At 47.9% G+C, this 23,589-nt stretch overlaps 2 protein-coding genes across 6 annotated transcripts; both read right to left on the reverse strand.

The window, feature by feature from the left end:
- Nucleotides 1-1,119: 1,119 nt before the first annotated feature.
- GZF1 (GDNF inducible zinc finger protein 1) lies at nucleotides 1,120-11,738 on the reverse strand. 4 transcript variants are annotated; one of them, XM_074406169.1, is made up of 7 exons: nucleotides 11,648-11,738; nucleotides 10,634-10,688; nucleotides 7,822-9,203; nucleotides 6,490-6,584; nucleotides 4,624-4,791; nucleotides 3,824-3,981; nucleotides 1,120-3,474 (listed from the first exon to the last, which is right to left on the reverse strand). In XM_074406169.1, the coding sequence occupies exons 3-7, from the start codon at nucleotides 9,180-9,182 to the stop codon at nucleotides 3,127-3,129; spliced, it is 2,130 nt and encodes a 709-aa protein (XP_074262270.1). In that variant the 5' UTR covers nucleotides 9,183-9,203; nucleotides 10,634-10,688; nucleotides 11,648-11,738; the 3' UTR covers nucleotides 1,120-3,126. The 4 variants fall into 4 exon arrangements, with proteins under 4 accessions (XP_074262270.1, XP_074262268.1, XP_074262269.1 ...); XM_074406167.1 differs by having other exon boundaries at nucleotides 9,619-10,688; XM_074406168.1 differs by lacking the exon at nucleotides 11,648-11,738 and adding an exon at nucleotides 9,619-9,734 and having other exon boundaries at nucleotides 10,634-11,627.
- A 7,341-nt stretch (nucleotides 11,739-19,079) lies between these two features.
- NXT1 (nuclear transport factor 2 like export factor 1) lies at nucleotides 19,080-23,016 on the reverse strand. 2 transcript variants are annotated; one of them, XM_010330775.3, is made up of 2 exons: nucleotides 22,741-23,016; nucleotides 19,080-19,796 (listed from the first exon to the last, which is right to left on the reverse strand). In XM_010330775.3, exon 2 carries the CDS (start codon nucleotides 19,733-19,735, stop codon nucleotides 19,313-19,315), a length of 423 nt encoding a protein of 140 aa, XP_010329077.1. In that variant the 5' UTR covers nucleotides 19,736-19,796; nucleotides 22,741-23,016; the 3' UTR covers nucleotides 19,080-19,312. The 2 variants fall into 2 exon arrangements, with proteins under 2 accessions (XP_010329077.1, XP_074262271.1); XM_074406170.1 differs by lacking the exon at nucleotides 22,741-23,016 and adding an exon at nucleotides 20,933-22,699.
- Between the last annotated feature and the right edge of the window lie 573 nt (nucleotides 23,017-23,589).

Below are 23,589 nucleotides of genomic sequence, written 5' to 3' on the forward strand. Positions count from 1 at the left end.
ATGGTGGCGTGTGCCTGTAGTCCTAGCTACTCAGGAGGCTGAGGCAGGAGAATTGCCTGAACCCAGGAGGCGGAGGTTACGGTGAGCCGAGATCGCGCCATTGCACTCCAGCCTGGGTAACAAGAGCGAAACTCCGTCTCAAAAAAAAAAAAAAAAAAAAAGAAATATTATTCGTCCTGAGTACATGAATATCATGATGTTTTGTTAAATAGACAAGTATCCATCTTCTTTCTTGGAGTGACAAGATTTAAGAGTTTAAAAATTAAATTATAATATAAACTCAAATTTACTTGTTTGGATAATCACTTAGAGCAAAATCACATTTCTGTAAAAATCACCTTAAATAAAGGTCTCCACCACGTGGCCCATTTTTCCAAATGACAATAAAGAATTTGGTAAAACCAAAGGCTGTACATCCCTTTAGAGTGTGGGTTAACAGCATTTCACAGAAAATGGTTGAAGCAAGCTCCTAAATAGCCTTTCTTGAGGCGCTGGGAGAGGCAGTGTACCCACACCTGGGCGCTTTGCTCAGTACACACTTGGGACCAACCAACTCAGAGGGTGGCTTCATTTCCAGTCAGCGTGGCTGTGCTTGGATTTGGAGGACTGGGGCATCGCCCAGGAGGTCCTCTGTAACCAGTCTCCTACAGAGTTAGGTTTCTCTGTTCTTGGGGACAGAAGTCATATCTTTGATAGTAGAAGTCATATCTTTGATGCCTACTTTAACATTACATTGAAGACAGTGGCAGAGAGCCCCACCTCACTCACACGCAGCCTGGTTGCGGTCTGTGCCTGAGCAGAGGTTAGGATTTCTCCTTTCCAGGATCCCACTGCCAGAGACCAACTGGGATCCGAGCAGTTAAACAGCTTAATCCTAGGACTGCATGAAATCAATGCTTATGGCCCCTGATTTTACCTTTAATTTTTCATGTAATTAAGCAAATTATATGTTTCAGTTAAGAATCCTGTTTCTGCAGAGCCTAAATTATAACACAAATAGATTTTTTTTTAATTGCAAAACTACTTTTACAAAGCAGACATTTATTAACACCATTTTTTGGGTAAAATTTCTAAAGAAACAAATTCAAGACAAAAATCCCTCCAGTAGGTAACAAAATATTGTTTCAATTCCTTCTGATCAAGTGACTTTATTTCATAAAACAGTACAACAGCTGGGCAGGTTCAGTCTCCTCTGGATGTGTGACAGTCACCGTTTCTTCTGTAAACATAACTAGGATACAGTTACACTGTTATAACTAAATTTTAAGTAAATTAGTACTGTGACCTCCAAGGGCAGGTGTGAAACATGTGATCAGAGCCTGAAACACCTTGTAGTGGTTTCACTAAAGTTAAAACAAGAGAAGCACTTAGGAAGAAAGTCTTCCCTCATTAATTTCTGCATGGTGCAGTTACATCTTCATGCTAGAACTTATGGACAAAGTGTATCTTCCACTTAGAAAATCCAAGTGTTTTCACAGCAAGTTTAATAAATTAAAAATGTAGGAAAAAAAGGAACTAGTGAACAAAAGAATTCTTCAAGGTTTTCTTTTTAAATTAATGTTTAAATGTTACATGTGAATCAGCATTTCACAAGCACATGGCACGTACTCAAGGCCCTAGAACCAAATGTCAACATTTAGCAAATACAGCAGAATCATCTTTTCATTGTGACTTTTTTTTTTTTTTTCCCCTGAGACGGAGTCTTGCTCTCACCCACACTGGAGTGCAATGGTGCAATCTCGGCTCAGTGCAACATCTGCCTCCCAGGCTCAAGTGATTCTCCTGCCTCAGCCTCCCAAGTAGCTAGGATTACAGGCATGTGCCACCACGCCCAGCTAATTTTTGTATTTTTAGTAGAGATGGGATTTTGCCATGTTGGCCAGGATGGTCTTGAACTCCCAACCTCAGATGATCCGCCTGCCTCGGCCTCCCAAAGTGTTGGGATTAAAGGCATGAGTCACCATGCCCGGCCTCATTGTGAATTTTTTAAAGCGATAATTAAGTCCTGCATAAAACAGCCAAAGGAGCATTTGAGACAAAGTTACTGGTTCGTCACAATCAACTCTTTAAGGCATAATCGGAGGTAAGTGTGCTGAGACTTTTGGTCCCTTCTGCTATGTTCTCATATGCTCCCAAGGAAACAGATGTGTCAGTTACTTGCCTGCTTCCACCTCTAGGTGTGGAAATGAAGTCTGGAAATTACAGAAATCAAGTCATAAAAACCTGGCAAAAATATTGATGCTCGCTCTGTTCTACAATTTGCCACAGTCACCTCATTTTTCAAATAACATGACTACACAACTTTCAAGTGCTCTAAAACGTCTTAATTTTTCATGTCTCTACAGAAAAATACTCTACTGTTTTGCTAGATTCTTTGGTAGGACAGCTTTTACCTAATCTGATTTTTTAAAGACTGAAACTGAACGGTCTCATCTCATCTCTAAGTTGATTTTATGACAAACTCCCTAGCTGCGTATGTGCTGAGATTACACTAAGCAGTTGTGCAGGTGTTCAATCTGTCATACCTTCTTTACTGCCTACAAATGGGGGCTGGGGAGGAACGAATGCAACAATCCATTTCTTTAGTCGTATCTGAGGGTCCCCACAGAAAATCCGATTTGCTTCAATTTAACAGGGAAAAATGGCTGAAAATATGTGGCCCCAGTTTTATTTCAGCTTGGAAGAAAAATACCTTAAAAGTAGTTATGAGATAAGTAAACCCACATGGAACTATAAGGCGGGGTGAGAAGCCAGGAAGACTGTTGACGATGATATCAGGAGCTGGTTCAGTGCTCTGTACTCTGCAATTAAGACAAGCAGTTGTCTAAACAAGATAAGCTTTAGAACGACTAACACACCCTACGCCAGAATTAAGTGAGGTTATGTTCACTGCTTTGTTTGTGAAGTGTAATTGAGATCATGCAGATCAGGATTTTTGAGGGAAAGCTTTAAAAATGCTGTGATAAAGCCGTGCAAGTTAGAGGTTCAGGAACATCTGCAGAGGCCGTTCTTCCCACATCCTTGCACATGGACCATTATTTTTCTTCACCCCACATCACCTTGAGTTCAGCTACCACACGCGCAGACTAACAGGATGGGAACTGCTTGGTGCTTAACTTGAAGCTCTTACTCCATGTTGCTCAACGAGTGAAGCTGTGTGGGCACCGAGTCTGTCTGTGGGGTCAGCTCACTAAGCTCACCAATGGTGGTGGCCAGCAGGGCGTCCTGGGGCACCATGGTGGCGTCCGACTTGGAGGCTGTGTCTGCAGAAGTGTCCTGCATGGTAGGTACAGTCCCTTGGACTGTAGCCAGGTTGTGGAAATGGCCATTTTCTGCAAAAGACAGCAATTTATCTGAAAGTTTGGACGACACATACTCTTCGTCAGGCTGTTCAGTCTTGTGCCCGTCATCGTTCTTGGGCGAGCCATCTACAATGACAAGGAAAGACTTCCATGGAGTATTCTTATCGTGTATCTACAAGTCAAACATAAAACAAGAGTCACTGAATGTGTCTGAACAAGTGCATCTTTGAAAACAAGACCCTCTACAACTTCAATTTTCGACTTTCAGTGACAAGTACCCCCTGCCACCACCCTCACTATTACAGAGTAGTCGTCGTGGACTGTGCTTTCCCTGAGCCTTGAGGTTTGGAGCTCCACTTTATTCACTCTGTGAATGTTCCACTGCAGAGACAACCCAAGGAGAAAGTACCTGTTGTCTCGACCCCTAACCACCTTGGAGAATGGTGGTAGGTATTTCTCTTTAGGTTCCGTGTATCTAAGGGCAGCAGCTTGTTTCTCAAACAAGCCATCCCACTGCTTACTGAGGTGTGCCGCCGAAGCGTGGACTTGTCGGTGAAGGTTCGTCCACACGCATTGCACATGAATGGCCTCTCCCCTGTGTGGATGCGACGGTGGCGCTGGAGTGCGTTGAGCTGCGTGAACTGCTTGCCGCACTGGTCACAGCAGTAGGGACGCTCCCCTGAGGCAGGGAGAGAGGAGACTGGTGGTGGGTCCTTTTGGCCTACTGTGCTTAATTCTGAATACACACTTGAATGGATTGTTGCAAACCACTGGGAAGCCTCAGCATCCAGCAGAAAGGTTACGTTGGCAACAACTGAAGGGCTACAAATCTACCATCTCTATAATCCCAAGAGTTTATGTTACACAAAAAAGGGGCCACAGCCTCAGAAATGACACTTGTTTTCCACAGTAATGGAGTATAAAATTACAAGTCCCCTAACAACTAAATATGCATGTATGTGTGGGCATAGACTGACATACAGAGATCATTATCCCTGTGTCCACACATCCACATCCGCTCCCAACATTCACACCCTGACTTTTCACTGAAAAGGACTAAGCTGTCTCTCCTTTTCGGTAAAGACTCCAGGTAGCAGAGGGGCTTCATCTTCTCATTAACACACGTAAGTGCTCCCACTTTTCAGTTTTTCAGAATTAGAAACAAGAAACTCTAAAAAAATGCCATCATGACATACAAAGTTTGTCCAGTTTTTTCAAAAACTTAATTCCAAGTAATTTACTGGTAAATCTACAAGCTTTGGGATTTTTTTTTTTTTTTTGGCCAAACTAAACTCCCTTCCCTGGGACATTCCAACCATACCTGTGTGGACTTTAATATGCTGGTAGAGTGAATTACGCTGGGCAAAAGTCCTGAAACATACTTCACATTTAAAAGGTTTGGATCCAGTATGGATTCTGTTGTGGTGTTTTAAGTACTCCTTAGAAGCAAAACTCTTGCCACATGTTTCACACATAAAAGGTCTTTCACCTACATGAAAAAATGAAATAAAGTCATAAACAATACAGCCTTAAAAACACATGGAAGAGTCGGTCTATACTCTCAAAACCCATGTGAACTCCTCAAAAGTGCCTTGGTAGGTAGGTAGCATGTAACATTTTCTAGTAAAAACTATCGTAAAATATTTATTCATGCAAGATGCTTGCTGCTTACTGAAAGTTGGTATAAAATATCCTTGAAAATCACAAGAAAAACTTCATTTGACTAGAATCAAAGAGGTATTGTTTGTTCAGCTGGCTCACATTTTAGAACTGTGGTCACTCCAAACAAGAAAATAATTTCACAACTTCTGTATGGAGAAACTGCTGGATTATTTTCAAAGGAGCACTTCTATGAATCTTTATCAGAATAAAGGTCCCTCTTCAAAGGAGAAGTAAGTTTACAATAGATATATATCACTATTCTATTGTAGGAACTCCAATCAACTTGATTGAATTGCAGGTCAAAAGTTATAAATACCAGCTCACTTCCTTTTGTAGTTTAATCCCACAAATCAAACTTATCAAATTATTAGGTGTGCCCCTGATTTCACAGACATCAAAATAAAAATACTGACTTTAATAATAAAATCTTACCATGTTCATATTCTTATCAAAGGACCAATTCCAACTTAATCCTTCAATATAACCTGACATTGTCCCCAATCCCAAGCTTTCTTTAGATACCAATTCTACTCATTCTGTAGTCATAAGTCATGTCATTAAATGCTAATTTCATGACATTAAATGAGGTTTGCATTTAGTGACATGAATGATGACTACAGAGTGCACAGAACTGGTGTCTAATCAAACAGACATGGTATCTCATGAGACAGACATGTCATCCCTGTCTCACTTGCATTTGAACTTGAGGCTTAAAAGCCAGTGTTTACAAGTAAGAGTGAAAAATGCAAGCAAAGAAGAAGCTGGGTTAGAAGAATTAGAACACTTCAATGCTGTATGCTTCTGTATCTTACACGAGATTCTGAACCTCAGGGTTACTGTGATGAAGCAGAATAAAGCCAACTTAAATTCTCACATAGTAATTCATAAAGACTTTGGAAAACATAATGAGATAATCCTATTACCTTAATATATAACAGCTTATTTTCTTCTTGTCTTTTGTGTGCAGGTTTTCAGTACAGTTGAGGTTAACTGTAAGTTTCACTGTGCATTTTAAAGTTGAACATCCAAGCACAGACCTTTTCATGTCATTCAGAGCCCTTACTCTGAATAGCCAGGGTGATAAGCCAGGGTATAGATTTACCAGAGTTTACTGGAGTGCTTCCTTGTGAATGGACAATCAAGTTGTTTCCCATTCTTAGTTAATAAAAATAGCAAGAAGGGGGATAACAACATATAGCTCTTCCCACATGTTGGACAATTTCTTCAGAACAGTCTTAGAAAAGGAATTTTTCGTTATAACAGTAAGAACTATTTTAGATCTCTTGATACCTAAGACCTGCATGCCAGATCCTATGGCCTAGTGGTATAAAAGCCATGGCCACGTGCACACGAGCCACGAAGGCAATGGGTGTATGTTTATTCATTTTGCTCACTTAATAGATGGAAAAGCTATATCATGGCTTTAACCTGCACCACCTTGGTAGATGCCAACTTCAAAATTAATCAATTGCATTTCCTTCTACAGCTAGGAAAGACATTCAATCACAACAGCATGGGTATTTACCTGTGTGACACCTTTTATGATAAATCAGCATGTGGTTCTGAGTGAATCTTGCACCACATTCATCACAGACAAAAGGTTTTTCCCCTGTATGAATTCTGAAAGTACAACATTCATATGGTAACTTAGGATGTATTTCAAAGCTCACTTTGCAGTACAATTTCCACTCTATCCTGCAAAAATCATTTATTCCAAGAGACCTAATGAGAATGACTGTAGTGACAGGTCAACAGCCCATAATCTCCATCCCAAAATAAACTGAGTTTCTGCACAAGGTCAATGGATCCACACACTTTCCATAAATCACTGACTACAATGTTCATGTTCACCTGCTCACAAGCCCTACTGCTGATGCCATAAGGCATGTGCCGGTTTTTGAAAACACTAAAGACCACCATCTAATATTTGTAAAGCTGTCTCACACAGAATAATCAGCCACAAACGCTTTAGGAACTACTGCTGACTATGTCACATGATCAAAAATTTTACTCTAATTTCCTAACATGATGTAACCAGTCGAGAAAGGAGAACTGTTCTCAAAACGCTGAAGGTGGCATTTTTTTTGCATAAGCATTTTAATGTCACAACTAGTATGAAGTAGCAATCAACCATAATTTACCGAGCACTTCCTAAACCAAGTATTTTTAACGATTACATAGAGTAAAAGATGATGACCACTATGCTGCTAACCCAAGACTGACGTAGGCTTGAGGGCGGATCTCGAATAGAACAGAAAACAACTGCTTGTTGGGATTTCAAGAATAAATATGCTAACAACCATAAGGAAACTTATTTAAAAACATCACCACACACCTACAGTTCAGAAACGTATTAAGAAACAGAAAGCATTCTCTGTGCTGATTCTGGAGTGTAGACTGCACAGAGGCACTCCTAAGCCTGAGAACCAAAGACAAGCTACAAGTCCTAAAGCCAGAAACGGCATCTCACTGAGGTCTCTACTGAGACTGTGGGACCCAGGCAGGTGGTCACAGAACCTGAGATCTAAATGAAGAGTCAGGAAAGGAGAAACAAAGGTAAAGAGGCCCAACTCTTCTTCCAGCACGGCAGGGCGAGCCTGCGGCCACTGCGGCAAGCCCCACCAGGGGGACATCCCAGCCCACAGGGGCACCCCGGGGTCTCAGAACAAGGGAGCAGAGCCATTGCTTGCAGCCCCTCTACCCTGACAGTGAACCCAATGCTGTCTCGAAAGAGGCCCCCAGGTTTGGAGCGGACAAATTAGGAAGAAGACATCACCGGGTCCAAATCCCGGACGATCTCAGTGCTTGACACGCCCCTCCAGTGCACAGAGACCCCTCTGGGCGGTTCCCCGCGTACCTCATGTGCGTCTTGAGTGCAGACGGCTGTGAGAACCTGGCGCCACACTCGGTGCAGCCGTAGGGCCGGTCGCCCGTGTGTGTGCGCTCGTGCAACCGCAGGGCTGTCTTGGAACTCAGGCCCTTGCCGCACTGGCCGCAGCGGTGCCGCTCGCCCCCGCCCTCGTGCACCTGCAGCACGTGCCGCTTCACGTCCTTCTTGCGCTTGAACTTCTTCCCGCACAGCTCGCATGGGAAGTGGCGCTCGCTGCTGTGCACGTGGCGCTGGTGGCTCTTCAGGTTGCAGCGGTTGGCAAAGGTCTGGCTGCAGGTGTCGCAGCGGTACACCACCTCAGTGGCCACGCCGTGGCGGTGCTTGATGTGCTTCAGGAAGCTCTTCTCGTACAGAAATGCCTTCTCGCAGATGCTGCATTTAAAGTTGCTCTTTTTCTTCTCCCCCTCTTCCTCTTCCTCCTCTTCCTCTTCCTCCTCCTCTGCCCCTGCTTTCTTCGACACTTCCTCCAACTTAGCACCCGCTTGGCAACCCTCATTTTTGATCACCAGCTCCATCTCTGCGCCCACCCTGTCTGGGCTTTGGTCCTGGGGATACCTGAAGTCCCCCACATCACTCTCAGCACTTTTCTGCTGCTCTCGGAGTCTTCTCGTGTATTTCTTTTTAGGGATCTCCACAAAGACCTTCCTTCCAGCCAGCCTTCCACTAGCTCTCCTGATTTTAGGGTAGGAAGGTTTAACTACCTCTTTCTTCTTGTCTAGTTTGTCCTTGGACTTCCTCGGCAAATCTGAAGACATGCCATTGCTGGCTCGCTCTCCTGGGCCACCCAAGGAATCAGTGAGGCCATTGGGGTGAGGGCTATCCGTGCCCACACTTGCCCTGGGGACAGGAGCAGCACTAACTTGGGAGCCACTGCTCCCCTCAACCTCCTGAGACTCTGAGAAATTTTGCAACTCCAAAAGTACTGACTCTAACATCTGTTTCTTTAACTGAAAACAAGTTTCTGAGAGGTCCAAACATTTCAGCTTTTCAGCCGTTTCCAGCATTCGCTGCACCCGATCTTCTTCTACCTGTACCTTTGCAGTGTAGACAAACTCAAGAAATGAAGCAAAGTCAGCAACCTGCACTTCATTTAAGTAGACATTAGTCCTAGAACCATCCACACTCTTCTCATTAAGGAACACTTCCTTAAAAAACTTGCTGGTGGCAGCCAGCACTGCCTTGTGGGCCATGAAGTCTTTGCGGACGCCCTGATACTCCACGCTGACTGTCACGTCACACAGGTGGCCCAGGAGACGAAGCTCATGCATTTCATGCAGTAGGTTAAATGGTGAGGACTTGGATTCCAGCAGAACCGCACCACTTTCCATCTTTCTTCCTTCCAAAAACAGCTTTGAAAAAGAAGTAAGAATTATGCATGAGCAATCACTGAAGCAAAAGGACTAAAATTTATGAGGATGACTTCAGTTCTTGGGAGGATATTGACTCATTAACAACCTAGCTTTACTCAGGTAAAGATCTGAATGACACTTCACCTCTTAACACAGTTTTCTAAAGTGAATTTCCTCATGCATTTTCCTAAGGTAATAAATTGGCATAAAAAAATGGTGTATTCTAAGATTTCCTCCAGTGATAAACAAATGATGGAAGTTGTGATTAGTGAAAATACATTAACACACTAATTTGCTCACCAAGGTCCCTGTCTAATTTGCTTACAAACCATAGACTGAAAACTGTAAAAGAAATCATGGCAACAATACATCTAGCTCTCTGATCAGGAAACCAGATAATTAAGATAAAACATACATCCGCCGGGCACGGTGGCTCAAGCCTGTAATCCCAGCACTTTGGGAGGCCGAGGCGGGTGGATCACGAGGTCAAGAGATCGAGACCATCCTGGTCAGCATGGTGAAACGCCGTCTCTACTAAAAACACAAAAAATTAGCTGGGCATGGTGGCGCGTGCCTGTAATCCCAACTACTCGGGAGGCTGAGGTGGGAGAATTGCTTGAACCCAGGAGGCGGAGGTTGCGGTGAGCTGAGATCGCGCCATCGCACTTCAGCCTAGGTAACAAGAGCGAAACTCTGTCTCAAAAAAAAAAAAAACAACAACAACAACAACAAAAAACATACATCCACCACCATCTGGGAGCAAATCGAAAAAACCTAAAACCTTAGGCAATCATTTCTGCCTTTGAAAAGAACCAAGTAAATAACTACTTTCCATGAGGAAAACTTCCTGGAAAAGTAGTTCACAATTCATCGCCCATTCCCAACACCCTAAATACCTCATAATTTGAATTATTCTTACTCTACTGAAATAATGACAGTTTCACAGCTTTTACAAGCTGTGTTCCTTTGAACAAGCAACTTCTCTGAACCCATTTCCTCCTCTAAAGAAGGCTGACCGGCTTTTCCATGGGCCTGAAAGTTGCTGGCTAGTTGTTACTGGTTTCCCCCATACAGGCCAAGGTGATATAGCGATCCCCATTTCCTAGATGAGGACCTAACAAGGTATCAGTCAACGGCTGGTTGGGACCAGCTGAGTAGCTGGGAATCAAACTACTCAACACACTATTCCCCTCAGCCTCGCCAAGGGCAAAGGGCTACCTTGAGCCCCTAAATCTTCCCACTGCAGTGGGCATGCAAATTTCACCAAACCCACCTAAGGCCTCCAGATACCTTCACCCCATCATCATTTCTGCTGCTTTGCCACAAACTCCCTGAATATGTGTTTTCTCCAGGAGATTCGCCCCTGCCCTTCAGCTCTGGAATCCACCTTCCTCTTTGATTCCTGTCTCCACCCATCCAAAGCACGTTACCTTCCTTCTAGCCTCCTTCCGCCAGACCACAGATGTCACCTCGGATTCAACATGTCTAGGAAAAAAGTTGTCATCATCTTTCCTGAAAAAACCAGTCCCATCCCTCACTCCTTCTCCAGTCTCATCAATGATACTGCTCCCCAAAACCACCGGTCCCCATACATGGAAAAGACTACCCTCTGGGAGTTCTGCTGTAAACAAGTACCTAGGAGGTTCGAGCAATGTCACCTGAAGGGGACTCCACAGTAAATTGTGAGCACACTGACAAAGCCTAAGCAAAGGATCTATAGAATCGGGGCGGGGTTTCAGTGGTCCCAGCCCCAGCCTGCGAAAACGAGGATGCCGAGGGCTCTATTAGCCTGACATCCACACGCACGGCCAGCCCCGACTTCCCTAGACCTCTGCCCACAGGGCCCTCGAGGGGACCTGACTTCTCAGCCAACCAGCAAACTGGGTTCTGACCACGATTTCCCATGTTGTGTGGCCACCGGAGCGCAGGCACTGGAGGCGGCGACGGGGCCCTGTGCGGCCGGTGACAGCTGCGTGTCCGCGGAAGCTCATTGGCATTCCGGCCGCCTCCCAGCGCGCCCGACATCTGCACCCGCGCCCCCGGGGCTCACAGGGCCGGAGCCCTTCCCAGGAGACGCTGCTCCCCGCAGCCCCGTCCCCGGCCGCAGGGGCCGGGCTTTCCGAGGGGGCTTCAAGCCGCCGCCGTCCTCACGGCACCTCCCACCCGGCCAGCGCCACTTCGCCGCCACAGCGCCCAGACCTTCCTCGGCCCCTCCAAAGACGAGCCGGCGACCAAACTACCAGAGCCACAGAGAAGCCCCTCCTCGGCCGGACGCGCCGCATTTCGACGCCGGCCGCGTGGATCGGGCCCTCGGGCCGCCCCTGTCCCCTGCTCCCGCACCCCCGAGGCCTGCCGCTCCTCAGGGCAGCCCCGGCGTCCGGACGACAGTGGGGAAGCGTCCAGAGGCGAGGAGCCGGGGCCAGGCCTGCGGGCCGCGAACTCACCTCTCCGCGGGCTCCCCCGCCACCGCCGCGGTCCGCTGGCCGCCGGACCAGGCCGGTAGGAACTGCCGGCCCAGCCAGGCGGGGCGCGACACCCGGCGCGGGCGCCTCCGATTGGTCACTGCAGGTCCCTCCCCTCCCCCGGCTGGCCCCGCCCCTGGCAGGGCTGAGGAAGGCGCTGCGCGCACACGGCGGACTGCGGCGCGGTTGGGGCAGAGTTACCCGATCTGACGTACGCTGGGGCCGCGCGACGGGCTGGCGACGTCGGATTGCGTCATCCGCCGCAAGCCAAGGCCTACGCCTGCGCAGGAGACATCGACGTCTGCGCTGCGGCGCGCTGCGGCACGCCACAGCACGCCACAGCGGGGCGGAGCCAGCCGCGAAAGGTCACGTGAGCGGCCTAGTCACGTGGTCACTTTCGGGTCCCTTCCGGGCATCTGGCCCCGAGACCTGGGAGCTACCGGGCTTCAGGCAGGGCGTGGCCTGTGGCTGGTTTGCTAAGAGCTGCTCAGGTCCGCGAGGCCGAGCGCACCCGCGGGGCACAGTGGCCTCGCAAGGAACCTCGCCGGAGAGCGGGCTCGAAGCAGGCAGGCGCCGCGGCGACCGAGGGTGCAGCCGCGCGCAGATAACCTCCGCGAGCGCTGGAAAGCCTAGCGCGCCGCGCCCCTCGGGGGCACTTCTTCCGCGGTGCCCTGCCCCTGCTGGGAGACCCGGCGCGCCGGGAACCGGGGCTGCACGCCGCCGTCTTTACTGTAGGGCTTTATTTTTCCGGGAGTTCCCATCCGGGCGAAGGCTTTGTTCACTACGGAACTTCCCAGAGATCCATCTACTTTTCTGAGGAAAGCGCAATTGGTGCCTTAAGATTCGCTGACTCCTCGAATTTTTGCTGTTTCCCCAGAAACACCTGCCTTAAGTCAGACTTCAGTTCTCCATAGCCATTGCTAAAGCTTTGACGGGTCCATGCTGTTCCTTACTGAGGCCAGCAGTTAACTCAGCCTTGTCTTATCAATAGGTTTAGGTTGTAATGTTTGAGGAATGTCAGGACAAATACAAACTTAACATAAGAGCTTTACTACCTTCTGTTGAAAATAAGAGGTTTCCCTCCCTTTTTCTTGGAACAATTACTTTTAAAAATTGGTAATTAGTGTAAGTACTTTTTCCACGCTTGAAATATATAAATCCTTTTGAAGACTGGTTAGGCCTTTTTGTCTGCTTTATAACCTAGAAATATCTTTCTCTAGGACCTAGGAGCCATCTCTTTAAATATCAAGGGAGATACTGCCCGTATCTTCCAGTTTTCATGGGAGCGAAAGAGCCTAACTTCAGTGGGCCCTTTGCCCCAACTTAAAAAATTATCTCCTATCATAAAGACACAAGTTTCTTTTTCCTCTAGATAAAGCCAATTGGCTAACACAGAGGATCACGCCAAATATCAGATTAAATAAACTGTGTGATGAAAAGTGCTGCCAGGTTCCCTTGAGAACTAGTTATTATCTTGAAAACATGTTTGTAATAGATTGCTTGGCTGCACAAGAGTGAGATTTCTGTCGTTGCAGTCTCTTAGTGGATTGCCTGTGATGGGTATCACGTTCTAGTTTAATGCTTATTCATTTAAAACGTGTTTTCTTTCTCCACTACCTTTCTGAAGAGGGTTGGGAGATTATACTTGTAGTTACATTTCCTGAACAGGAGCCAGCTTCCCCCACATAGTAGGTGCTCAATAAATATTTGAAGAATGAATAACAGAATTCTTTCTTAGGCTAACTCTCTTTATATTTGCATTCCATGATTTGAGGAAATGAATGCAGTTTTCACCCGTGGCTCCAGTAGGCCCAGAATGGTGTTTTATGATTTTGTTTTGTATTAGAAAAAGGTGGCCGGGCACAATGGCTCATGTAATCCCAGCACTTTGGGAGGCCAAGGTGTGCGCATCACTTAAGGTCAGGAGTTCGAGACCAGCCTGGCCAACATGGTGATACCCCTTCTCTACGAAAAATACAAAACTTAGCCGGGTGTGGTGGCACATGCCAGTAATCCCAGCTATTCAGGAGGCTGAGACAGGAAAATCACTTGAACCCGGGAGGCAGTAGTGGCAGTGAGTGGAGATCCTGCCACTGCACTCCAGCCTGGGCAACAGAGTGGCATTCTATCTCAAAAAAACAAAACGAAATTAGCTGGGCACTTGTATTCCCAGAGGCTTGGGCTGAGGCAGGAGAATCACTTGAACCCAGAAGATGGAGGTTGCAGTGACCCTAGATCACATCACTGCACTCCAGCCTGGGCAACAGAATAAGATGCCATCTCTGATTATGTTAGCTAGCATTCAGTGCTGAAAAGATTGCTTTAGTTGGGTGTCTTAATAGCTTTAATGCCTAACCAAATAAAGAAATAGCATATGATAGTCATATTTTATATTAAATTACCATTAGAAATGCTACAGGAATTTATAAACTAGATCAAGTTCCATGGTAGAAATTACAACAAGCTTATTCAAAGGAACTCCTGGAAATCAATAAGGTAAAAAACACCAGCCAATACAAAAGTAGCAAAGTATATTGCAAATTAAAATAAAATTCTAAGTCTCCCAACTGACTGAACAGACTCCCTCTTGGCTGAGAGAGAGAAAATACACCTTAAAAAACAGTTTTTTGCCCCAGAGAAATCTTAAAAACCGTTTCCTTGGAACAAGGGGTTGGATGGGCCTCATTTCCACGCACCACCCATCCTAGCATTAAGGTTAAAATAGAGGTGATAAGACTCGCAGACTCTTTGTGGCAATAAGATATTAAATTATAAACAGAATTATGCCCAGCAAGGGTTAAGTCATGCCCTTGTACTCTCAAAGAAGAAACTATGCCCTAACTGCCACGGTTTTAATTCTTCTCTAGCTGCCAAACAAGCTCTGGCTTCTAGATAAACAATGTTAAAACAACGTGCATCTCATCCGCCTCCACGTGCTGACTAACTGACCCCGGGTCCACAAATAACTGCTGCTTTGAATGGACCAGAGACTGACTACAGTAACTTTCTCCTGATGGGAAACAACTGAACGGGCTGATTCTGGCTGGTTTACAGAGGCTGCACATGAGTGCATTAGTGTCCTGAAAAGACCTTTCAACATATAGGGTCTAAGTGTAATAGATGCAAATGCTAAGACTCCAACCCAAAATGAACATGGGTCACCTGTAACATGCATGTTTGTCCAGTAAGCATAGGTCAGGACCCCTTTCATGAATATTCATAGCTCTTCCTGTGGTCTGTTGCATATGTATATTTGGCCGAGCCTTTCAGCTTAAATTCGTTTTGGGCCCGCTTCCTTGCAGGTGCCTGCGGAGCTTCTGCCAGAGGCTATGCTTCCCAGCCTGTCAGAAGGGCCACCTTGCAGATTATCACCCTTTAAAGAAATAAGGCTCGCCTTTCTAAGTTTATAAGTTTGTGATTTTTTTTTTTTTTTTGGTCAGTAATACCAATAGACAATTCACATGAGAGTGTGAATGGCATACTTCACTGACAATGGAATACTATAAAAACAACGATAAACCACTGATAAACGTCAGACTGACAAAGTTAAATATAGTGTTTCATGCTGCAGAACTCTGCATGAGAAAAGTACAAGGAAGTGAACAATTTTTATGGAAGGGTGTTCACTGCGGTGCACTTAGTGAAACTTTGGAAACAATCTATTCACCTATAAGGAGATGGCCGAATATTTGATGATATATGCAAGCACTACATTGTTATGAGGTCATTAAAACAACGTTAAAAAATATGTGTAACAGCCTGGGGAAATGCTCACCATGTTATAATGAGTAAAGACGGCTATGCTATTTTACACAGGGTCGGATCTGATTTGAAAACAAATCTATAGAAATAGACTGGAAAGAAATGATCCAATTCTAAACCCCACTAAGAACAACGCTACAGCAGGCACCGCCCAGCGCCCCGCCCACTATGCGCCCGCCCATTGGCTGTCTGAGTCCGGCCCCGCCTCTCCCCGCCCTCTGGAGCTGCCGGGATCGCTCGTTCCAGGGCTCTTTGGTGACCGAGGGCCGTGCTAGGGCGCCGGAGTCACGTGGAGCGCGCTGCAGCAATTTCCAGCTGACAGAGTCCTCCGAAGGGTCCTGCGCCGTCGCAGGGTAATGTTGTCGGCCGTGTCCGTGACGCTGGAACCTGCGGTTGAGGGTGACACTGGCGCGATCCCCTGCGTCTTGGTCTCCGGCTGGTGGCCAGCGGGATCTGAGCTGTGGTTTCCCCCAGCTCCTTTGCGGAGCTGCTGTCCATTCCCCAACAGCACCACTCGGCTGGTCAGCCCACCCTCGGTCAGTCGGTCCTGGCGAGAACTGCCCATGGGCGCTCTGGGTTCCGAGAACTGCTCTGGGCGTGGCGTTCGTAACGCTGGGGTCACGGCTCCCAAGCGAGGGAAGAGCAGCCCGCAGACGGCCGCGCCAACAGTATCCCAGGTTAGGAGAGGGCGCCCCAGGAGGGGTGTGGGCTCCGATTGAGAAAGAACGCCACCGCCTCGTGGGAGCTCTACAATACTGCAAAATAGGTTACAATCCACATCAAATTAAGCATGACCAAAAGGGCAACTGGGGTTCAAGACTTGAGTTTTAATACACGCCTTTACCTGCCTTAAAATTAGGCAGGTTGTCACAACATTAGGATAAACCATTTCTCGCAAGGTTCGTTGGTTTTGTTTCCCCCCCACCCCCAGAGGGAGTCTCCCTCTGTCGCCCAGACTGGAGTGGAGTGGCGCGATCTCGGCTCACTGGAACCTCCTCCTCCTAGGTTCAAGCTATTCTCCCGCCTCAGCCTCCCAAGTAGCTGGGATTACAGGTGCCTGCCACCACGCCCAGAGACGGTGTTTCGCCCTGTTGGCCAGGCTGATCTTAAGTTTTGCATCCTGGGTCCCTCCTCTTACCTAGTCCCAGCCCTTTGTCTACAGGACAAAGCAACTTTCTACAGTTTTCTGTTTGCTCTTTACAAAGCAGAGACTGGGCCCTAATTTGGCAAGGTGGTAGGGGAGGCAGGGCTGGTGTTTAAGGTCAACTAAAGCAGCATCTAAATCTCTGCTCTTCCCCTAAATTGTTCAAATTAGCAACAGGTGTGCACCTTCCAAGCTTGCAACAGACCACATTCGGAAGCTTCTTGATTTCCTGGTGTTCTGGGAATATCTGGATCAGAGGGAACGTGGTTCACTAGGACCCCTCAGCTTCGCTCAATGTCCATTTCACCTTTCCAATGTCTCTTCTTCCAGAATTCTCCAAGCCACCCTCCCCTTCATCTCCTCCAGCCCCCCAGGCCCCAGCTCCTGCTTGTCCCACCCTAGCCCGTTCTCCTTTCCCACCTCCTACCCCACTGGAGTGGCCTTTCATCAAACCCAAACTAAAGAAACCAACAGACCTTGCTGTCACCACTACTCCAGGCCCTGGAAGATGAAGTGGGGAGACGGTGAAACACAGAGAAAGCAGAACACCTTCTGTTCTTCCACACCACGTGGTTTGTGGACATGGTCACTATAAGAACTCACACTGCGTGCTGATTACACTCCACAGCACAATTAATTTCTTAAACAACTTTTCATAATTTAAAATTTACAAAAAGTTGTAAAAATAAGAAAAGGCAGTAAACTCTTCACTTTCAGCTGCCTTATAATTAAGGCATCGGGCAGCGTGCAGGACAAAATGGGAGGGCCTTGGGCTTTCCTTCGGTGGGAAACCCCGCCCGCAGGGACGAATCTGGGCGTACCCGCTGCACCGCCGCTGGGTGGAGATGGGTCCCAGAACCCTAGGAGGGAGCCAGGCACACCTGTCTTGCCTTCCTGGTGCCGGGGGTGTGGCGAGGGCAGAGCTTCCCGGGATGCCACCTGCAACCAGGCTAGTGTGGGTGGGGACGCAGAGCCCCATACCCTATCCGCCCAGCCCACGTGGGGGTCTGGCCTGGACCTGAGGGGCGGTAGGTGGGGCCCTCCGCGCGTCCTATAGTTAACAGTCTGCCCCATTCAAATCCTTTTCCTTACTTGGGATTATTGCTGTGTCAGCCTCACACACCCCAAATTGATAATGGCTTAAGATGGGATTTCTCATTTAAAAAGAAGTCTTAGGGTGACTGAGCTGGGGCTATTTTGGCGTTTCCACATGGTCACCAGGGACCCAGGTTCCTTTTAGCTCAGCACAGTCCTACCTCTACGGTATAGCTCAACTGTTCTCTTGGCCAAGACAGAGCCAGAGCCGGTGGTCAGGCCATCATAACCTTCCCAGGCAGCAGGATGGAGGGAGGGAGGAAGAAGGGTCTGTTGAAGCAAAATCCTCACAAGTTCAGTCCTCCTACTTCACGGGCCAGAACTTAATCACATCAGCCCTAGCTACAAATTGAATGAGAAAGTCTTCTTTCAGGTGGGTCCCTTGTCCCTCAAAACACTGGGCTTCAGATAATAGGGAAGGGAAAGGTATCAAGAAATGGCCGCCAGTGCCATTGTGCTCATCAGGACTCTTACCCTTCTCAAAATTTCCCATTCCAATATCCTGACTACCCTATCCCAAACCTAGCACACTCTCAACAAAGACAACTTAACTGGGGAAGCCGCAGCATGGCACATCATCTATCGGTCCAACTTCTACGGGGTTTGCTATTCTTTCTTTGGAGAAGAAATTTGGAGAAATGCAATTGGGGTTGGCGTTTAGGATCAGTAAAAACAGCTTCCAGTTCTGAAGTCCTCCATCCCAGTTTCAGTGCCCCTTCGTCTCAGAATCAGTGCTGATTCACTTTCTGCGTGAGTTTAATATGGTGGCTTCATTTGTAAGCAGTTATGGCTAACTCTAGTATTTCATCTGTTCTCATCATTTAGTTCTCCTAAGGTGCTAAGGTAGGGCCTAGGTGCTTTTAAAAGCTGCCCATGCCCAGCTCTACCCTCAAAGATTCAGACATACAATTAGCTGGGCATCCTGGCGTGTGCCTGCAATCCGAGCTACTCGGGAGGCTGAGGCACAAGAAATGTTTGAACCTGGGAGGCGAAGGTTGCAGTGAGCGGAGATTATGCCACTGCACTCCAGCCTGGGTGACAGAGCAAGACTCTGTCTCAAAAAAAAAAACAAAAAACCAAAACTACCACCACACACATACACAGACTCAGGCATCGTTAGGTCTGGAGTATGGCCTTGGCATAGGTAATTTTCCGTGTTCCAAGGGATTCTAGTATGCAGGGGGCTGTGAATCACAGCTTCAGGTGGGTCACCTGTGTGCATACTGGTGCCTGGGGTAGGTACTCAGCCCTGATCGTCACCCCTCTGTGGGTGCTTCCTATTACACTTTCCGCCTTTAGCCCTCCTCCTCCCTCAAAACCTGGTCAAACACATCAGGCAGGGGGAAAGAAGCAACATGTGTATTATTAAATTATTTGTCAGAATTTCCAGAATCAGAGTATCTACTGAGCAAGTAGAAAAATAGAAAAGTTTACTACTTTGAAAAGGAAACTATGACAAACAAATATATATTCAGGAAAGGGGCTCCTAGAACTTGAGCAACAAAGAGTTCAGCCTCAGCACAGTGGCATCTGCAGAGTCTCTGCAACAACAGAAATGAACTTGTGTTCCTCACATCCTTGAGCGCTGAGATGTGCATTTCTCTACAGAGCTAGGGCTGAATGAAGCAGAGCCTCTACCACTGGCACTAGCTGGCCCAGTCCTGGAAGCGGAAGCAATCACTTGCGATCTTCCACACTGTGTTGCTGGGTGAGGCCTGGGCAGTCAGGATGAAGTTCTGGTTGAAGTCCCGTTGTTTGTTGCCCTCAAATTTCACTGATCCACAGATCACAACAAGGACTGTGGTCTGGCTCGGTGTGGCTTCATCATGAACAGGCTGGCAGTCTACTACGTTGATTTGGAACTCGCTGGAAGGCAACATTTCAAAAAACTCACTCAAGGATTCTTGTCCTGAAACAGCATTGCCATTCCAGACCAGGGTGGCTGTGCCCATGTATAGGCGGGAGAGCAAACGCCGCCGCTTATCCATGGTGGTGTAGTAGACGTTGACAAACTCCTCAGCAGCTCTGCAGGCCTGATCCACGTAGGTCTTGAAATCCACAGATGCCATCTCTGGTTCTATGGAAAGAGGGCTCCACCAGGGTGTTTCCTCGGCCTTGGGGAACCAAGGGCTGCAGGGAAGTAAGGTTGAAGAGAACCCACGTGAATGCCAAAGTTCATTTTGCTCTAACAATGCAACAGTCCTCCTTTCCTACTACCTGCAAAATAGTTACAAATGGCAGAACAATGACTGGAGGCTCAAATAGTATACAACGCCTCAATGCCTAATCTTACTAAGCTTCCATTTGCCCACTGTTAAAATGGGATTACCACTGTGGCATAACTGTAATGTGAGAATAAATGAGTAATATACATTAAGCGTTTAGTTAAAAACATTTAGTTACAGTCAACACTCCATATCTGAGGGTTTTCCATCCACAGATTTAGCCAACCTCAGGCCGAAAACTGCGAATACGTTGGGCTGTGCTATGCCATTTTGTTTTAGAGATGGAGTCTCACTCTTACCCAGGCTGGAGTGCAGTGGTGCAATCTCTGTTCACTGCAACCCCCAATCCCAGGTTCAAGTGATTCTCTTGCCTAAGCCTCCCAAGTAGCTGGGACTACAGGCGCCTGCCAACATACCTGGCTGATTTTCCTTATTTTCAGTAGAGACAGGGTTTCATCATGTTGGCCAGTCTGGTCTTGAAATTGAACTCCTAATCTCAGGTAATCTGCCCACCTCGGCCTCCCAAAGTGCTGAAGATTATAGGCACAAGCCACCCCTGGCCTTAATGCCATTTTATATCAAGGACTTGGAGCATCAGCTGATTTGGTCTGTTGCAGAAGTGGGGAGTTGCTGGAATCAATTCCCAGAGGATAAGAAGGGCTGACTAGCCAGGAGTTTTTAAAATCCCATTTTATAAAATGGAGTTAATTTGACTATGGAAGGCCGCTCTTTCCTGAATGCCTGCAACAGACACGACTGCCCCTGGGCAAAGACAGTGGGCCATGTTGAAGGGAGGAGTGCTCACTGGCCCCATAAAGGCCAACCAAACCAATGAAATGCTCCTCAGATGCTGAGTCTGGGAAAGCCCATCATGAGCTCACCCGAGAGGAACTGGGAGGGCAGAGAAGGCAGGTTTCTTAAGAGGGTGGAAACATGTGACATGAGGACAGAACCAAAATGGCAGCCATAATCCCCACGATAAGCTGGAGGAAGCAACCCTCCTGGGTGAGTGGGGATTAGAAGGGAGGACACTCAGCTTACCCGGGTACTAATATCCACCAGATGAGGCACTGTCAGAAAGACATGTGAGAATTCAGAGTTCCCGGGGTGTGGGCACAGAATTTGAACTGTAGCTGAAATGCCTAATTGCCCCCTCCAATAAAAAAGTCCTAAACCATTTAAAAAAAAAAAAAAACACATTTACTTTTTTTGGGGTACAGGCACAACTGTTATGTTCTTTTCTCCGTAACTGAAATATTTCACTTAATAAACAAATCGAGAACATTACTAAAATAGTGGATTACTAAAATACAGGACATTACCAAAATAGTTCATATTTACAAACTTAAATAATGATTAATTTTTTATTTCAAAGACCTTAACTTTTTTTTTTTTTCTTTAAATGATTAGTTTATGAAACAGATAACACATTCCACATAGAGCTGGGAAGAGCCAGGTACTTGTAAGGGCTGACAAAGGTGGTGGTACAGTCATTGCCTCCGGTAAAGCCCTGGCTGGGAGGGAAGCTGTTCTAAAAATGAGCAGTTAAGAGCCAATTTCAGTCACGGGTCTTTCCAATCCCTCCACAGACCTCAAAGTTAAGCCTCAACTGTACTCTGAACTGAGTACATCGGTCCCACGGTATCTGGGAGGAACTGGATTCAGGAACCCCAAGGATACCAACACGTGCAGACGCTTAAGTCCCTGATAAAATGTTGTACTGTTTGCATATAACCTATGCACATCCTCCTATATACCTTAATCATCTCTAGGTAATCTGTAATACCTAATACAATGTAGATGCGACGTACATAGTTATACTGTATCGTTTAGAAAATAACCACAAGAAAAAAGAAAAGTCTCCACATGTTCAGTACAAACGCATTTTTCTTTTTCTGAAGAGTATTTTTGATTTGAGGTTAGCTGAATCCACCCCACGCGCAACTCACGAATAAAAGTCACACATACATTACCTCATTTAAATGTCACCACGAAAGGATGAGAAAGGTATTACTGTAACAGTTTTACAAATGAGAATAGGGAAAACTAGGGCTGTATCAAGGAAATGACGGTAAGTACACTCCTGATCTAATCATTCACAAGACCAGACTGAGGGCTGAAATTCTGTCAAGAGGATGCTATCCTTTTACTTACGTAAACAAGGCTCCATGAGCACCACTCCAGGACTGCTGGCGTGGATATTTTCTCCCAGGGACCCCGTTTCTCTCTGGCTGGAATTCCCGACCTCCACCTCACTCCTCCTCCCTCCATGGCACCAGTACAGTGCCCCCATCATCTCAGAGACGCCCCTCCTCTCCAGCTCTGCCCCTGGCTGGCTTTCCAAACACAATCCAACGATCGGCCACGCCCCCACACCCCATAGAAGGATCATCTCCACTTTCCGGTTCTCAGTTACCTATGGGGCCGTCAGCCCCGCTGCTTGTTTAATCAGAAAAAGAACCAGACCGTGAGGACTGGAGTAGGAAACCGTGAAGCCCGCCGCCTCCTCCCACGGCCCGCACCGTCGAGTGTCCGGGGCTGGACGGAGAAGCCGCCACAGTGGCACGGCCTCCCTTCCCCCGAGTCGCCCTTAGTTCACACCTAGACCGAAGCGCGCCCTGCCCCGCCCTCCCCACGCCCGAGAGCTGCTGCGTGCGGGGACGCGCCTTTCCTTATCGCGAAGCGAATTCGCTGCCACGCGTTTTGCACAGGCGAAAGCCTCACGCCGGCGGCAACTCTACCACGTGGACAAAGGCACAGCCGTGTCTCATTCTCGGCAATGGAGAAGAGCGTGGGGTACGCACTACGGGCTGTTTCGGGGGTCAGACCGCCAGGGGACGGCAACCTACCTGCGCCGCGACGTCCCGGGTCAGCGCCGGCAGCGGCGCCCACGGTCGGGGCGCCCCCCGCGCGGGCCGCAGCTCCACGGAGGGGCCGGCCGCGGAGGTCACAGGGTGGGAACACCGAGGCCTCGGGCGGGGGCACGGGAAGAGCTGCCTTTCTCGCCTCCTCTTCCTTCTCGGAGGCTTAGTCTGGGTCACCAGGGCCCCAGAACCGGGGGACTTTCCGGCGCAGTTCCGCGGCTTCCCGCGCGCGGCCAGTCCGGCTCTGCGCAGACGCGAGCGTCCCGGCCCGCCCTCTCCCGCCTTCCCGTGACTGGCAGCGAAGTCAGCCCGTGGGACTGCGGGCTGGAAGGCTAACTCCGCCCAGGTGTGGCGTAAAGGAGGCAGTAGTTTCCGGGAGCATCACTTTCCCAGAAGAACCTGGCGAATCCGCCCTCGAGTTTTCATTGGTCCAACCGGGTCACAGACTCCGGCCCGTCTGGTTAGGTGGAATCCCTGATTGGGTCAAACCTCTCAGGTCTCGCCCCTGGAGCTGGGAAGGGCGTTCGCTTTTCTTTCTGCTGCGCGGTGGACGCTTGGCGGGAGAAAGAGGGAAACGTGGGTGGGGTCTGGTGGGGCGCTTTCCCCACGTCCCGCATGCACCTGTATTGGAGTGACTTCAGTTAAAAGGTTCGTGAACGTCGCCGCCTAATGCAGTCAGGACCAGCAGCAGCCGCCCGACCCCAGCGAGGCCTTCTGTCCCGCAGCATGTGCGGCGCCGCGATGCTTGAGGCCATGGCGAGGGCAACGCCGGCCGCGCCCGGTGGAAGCCGCGTGTCCGAGTGCCTGAGCCGATCGCGCTTCTTGGGAGTTTAG

The sequence above is a fragment of the Saimiri boliviensis genome, chromosome 9, assembly GCF_048565385.1.
Source record: "Saimiri boliviensis isolate mSaiBol1 chromosome 9, mSaiBol1.pri, whole genome shotgun sequence".
Lineage (NCBI taxonomy): Eukaryota > Metazoa > Chordata > Mammalia > Primates > Cebidae > Saimiri > Saimiri boliviensis.

What these genes read in the sequence shown, in the direction of transcription:
- GZF1 (XM_003942932.3), bottom strand. Translation starts at nt 9,182, where the DNA reads ATGGAAAGTGGTGCGGTTCTGCTGGAATCCAAGTCCTCACCATTTAAC. An exon ending in TCATAAAAGGTGTCACACAG is followed by an intron (nt 4,792 to 6,489) that starts GTAAATACCCAT and finishes TTTTTCATGTAG; the next exon opens with GTGAAAGACCTTTTATGTGT. An exon ending in CGCTTCGGCGGCACACCTCA is followed by an intron (nt 3,475 to 3,823) that starts GTAAGCAGTGGG and finishes TTTGACTTGTAG; the next exon opens with ATACACGATAAGAATACTCC.
- NXT1 (XM_010330775.3), bottom strand. Translation starts at nt 19,735, where the DNA reads ATGGCATCTGTGGATTTCAAGACCTACGTGGATCAGGCCTGCAGAGCT.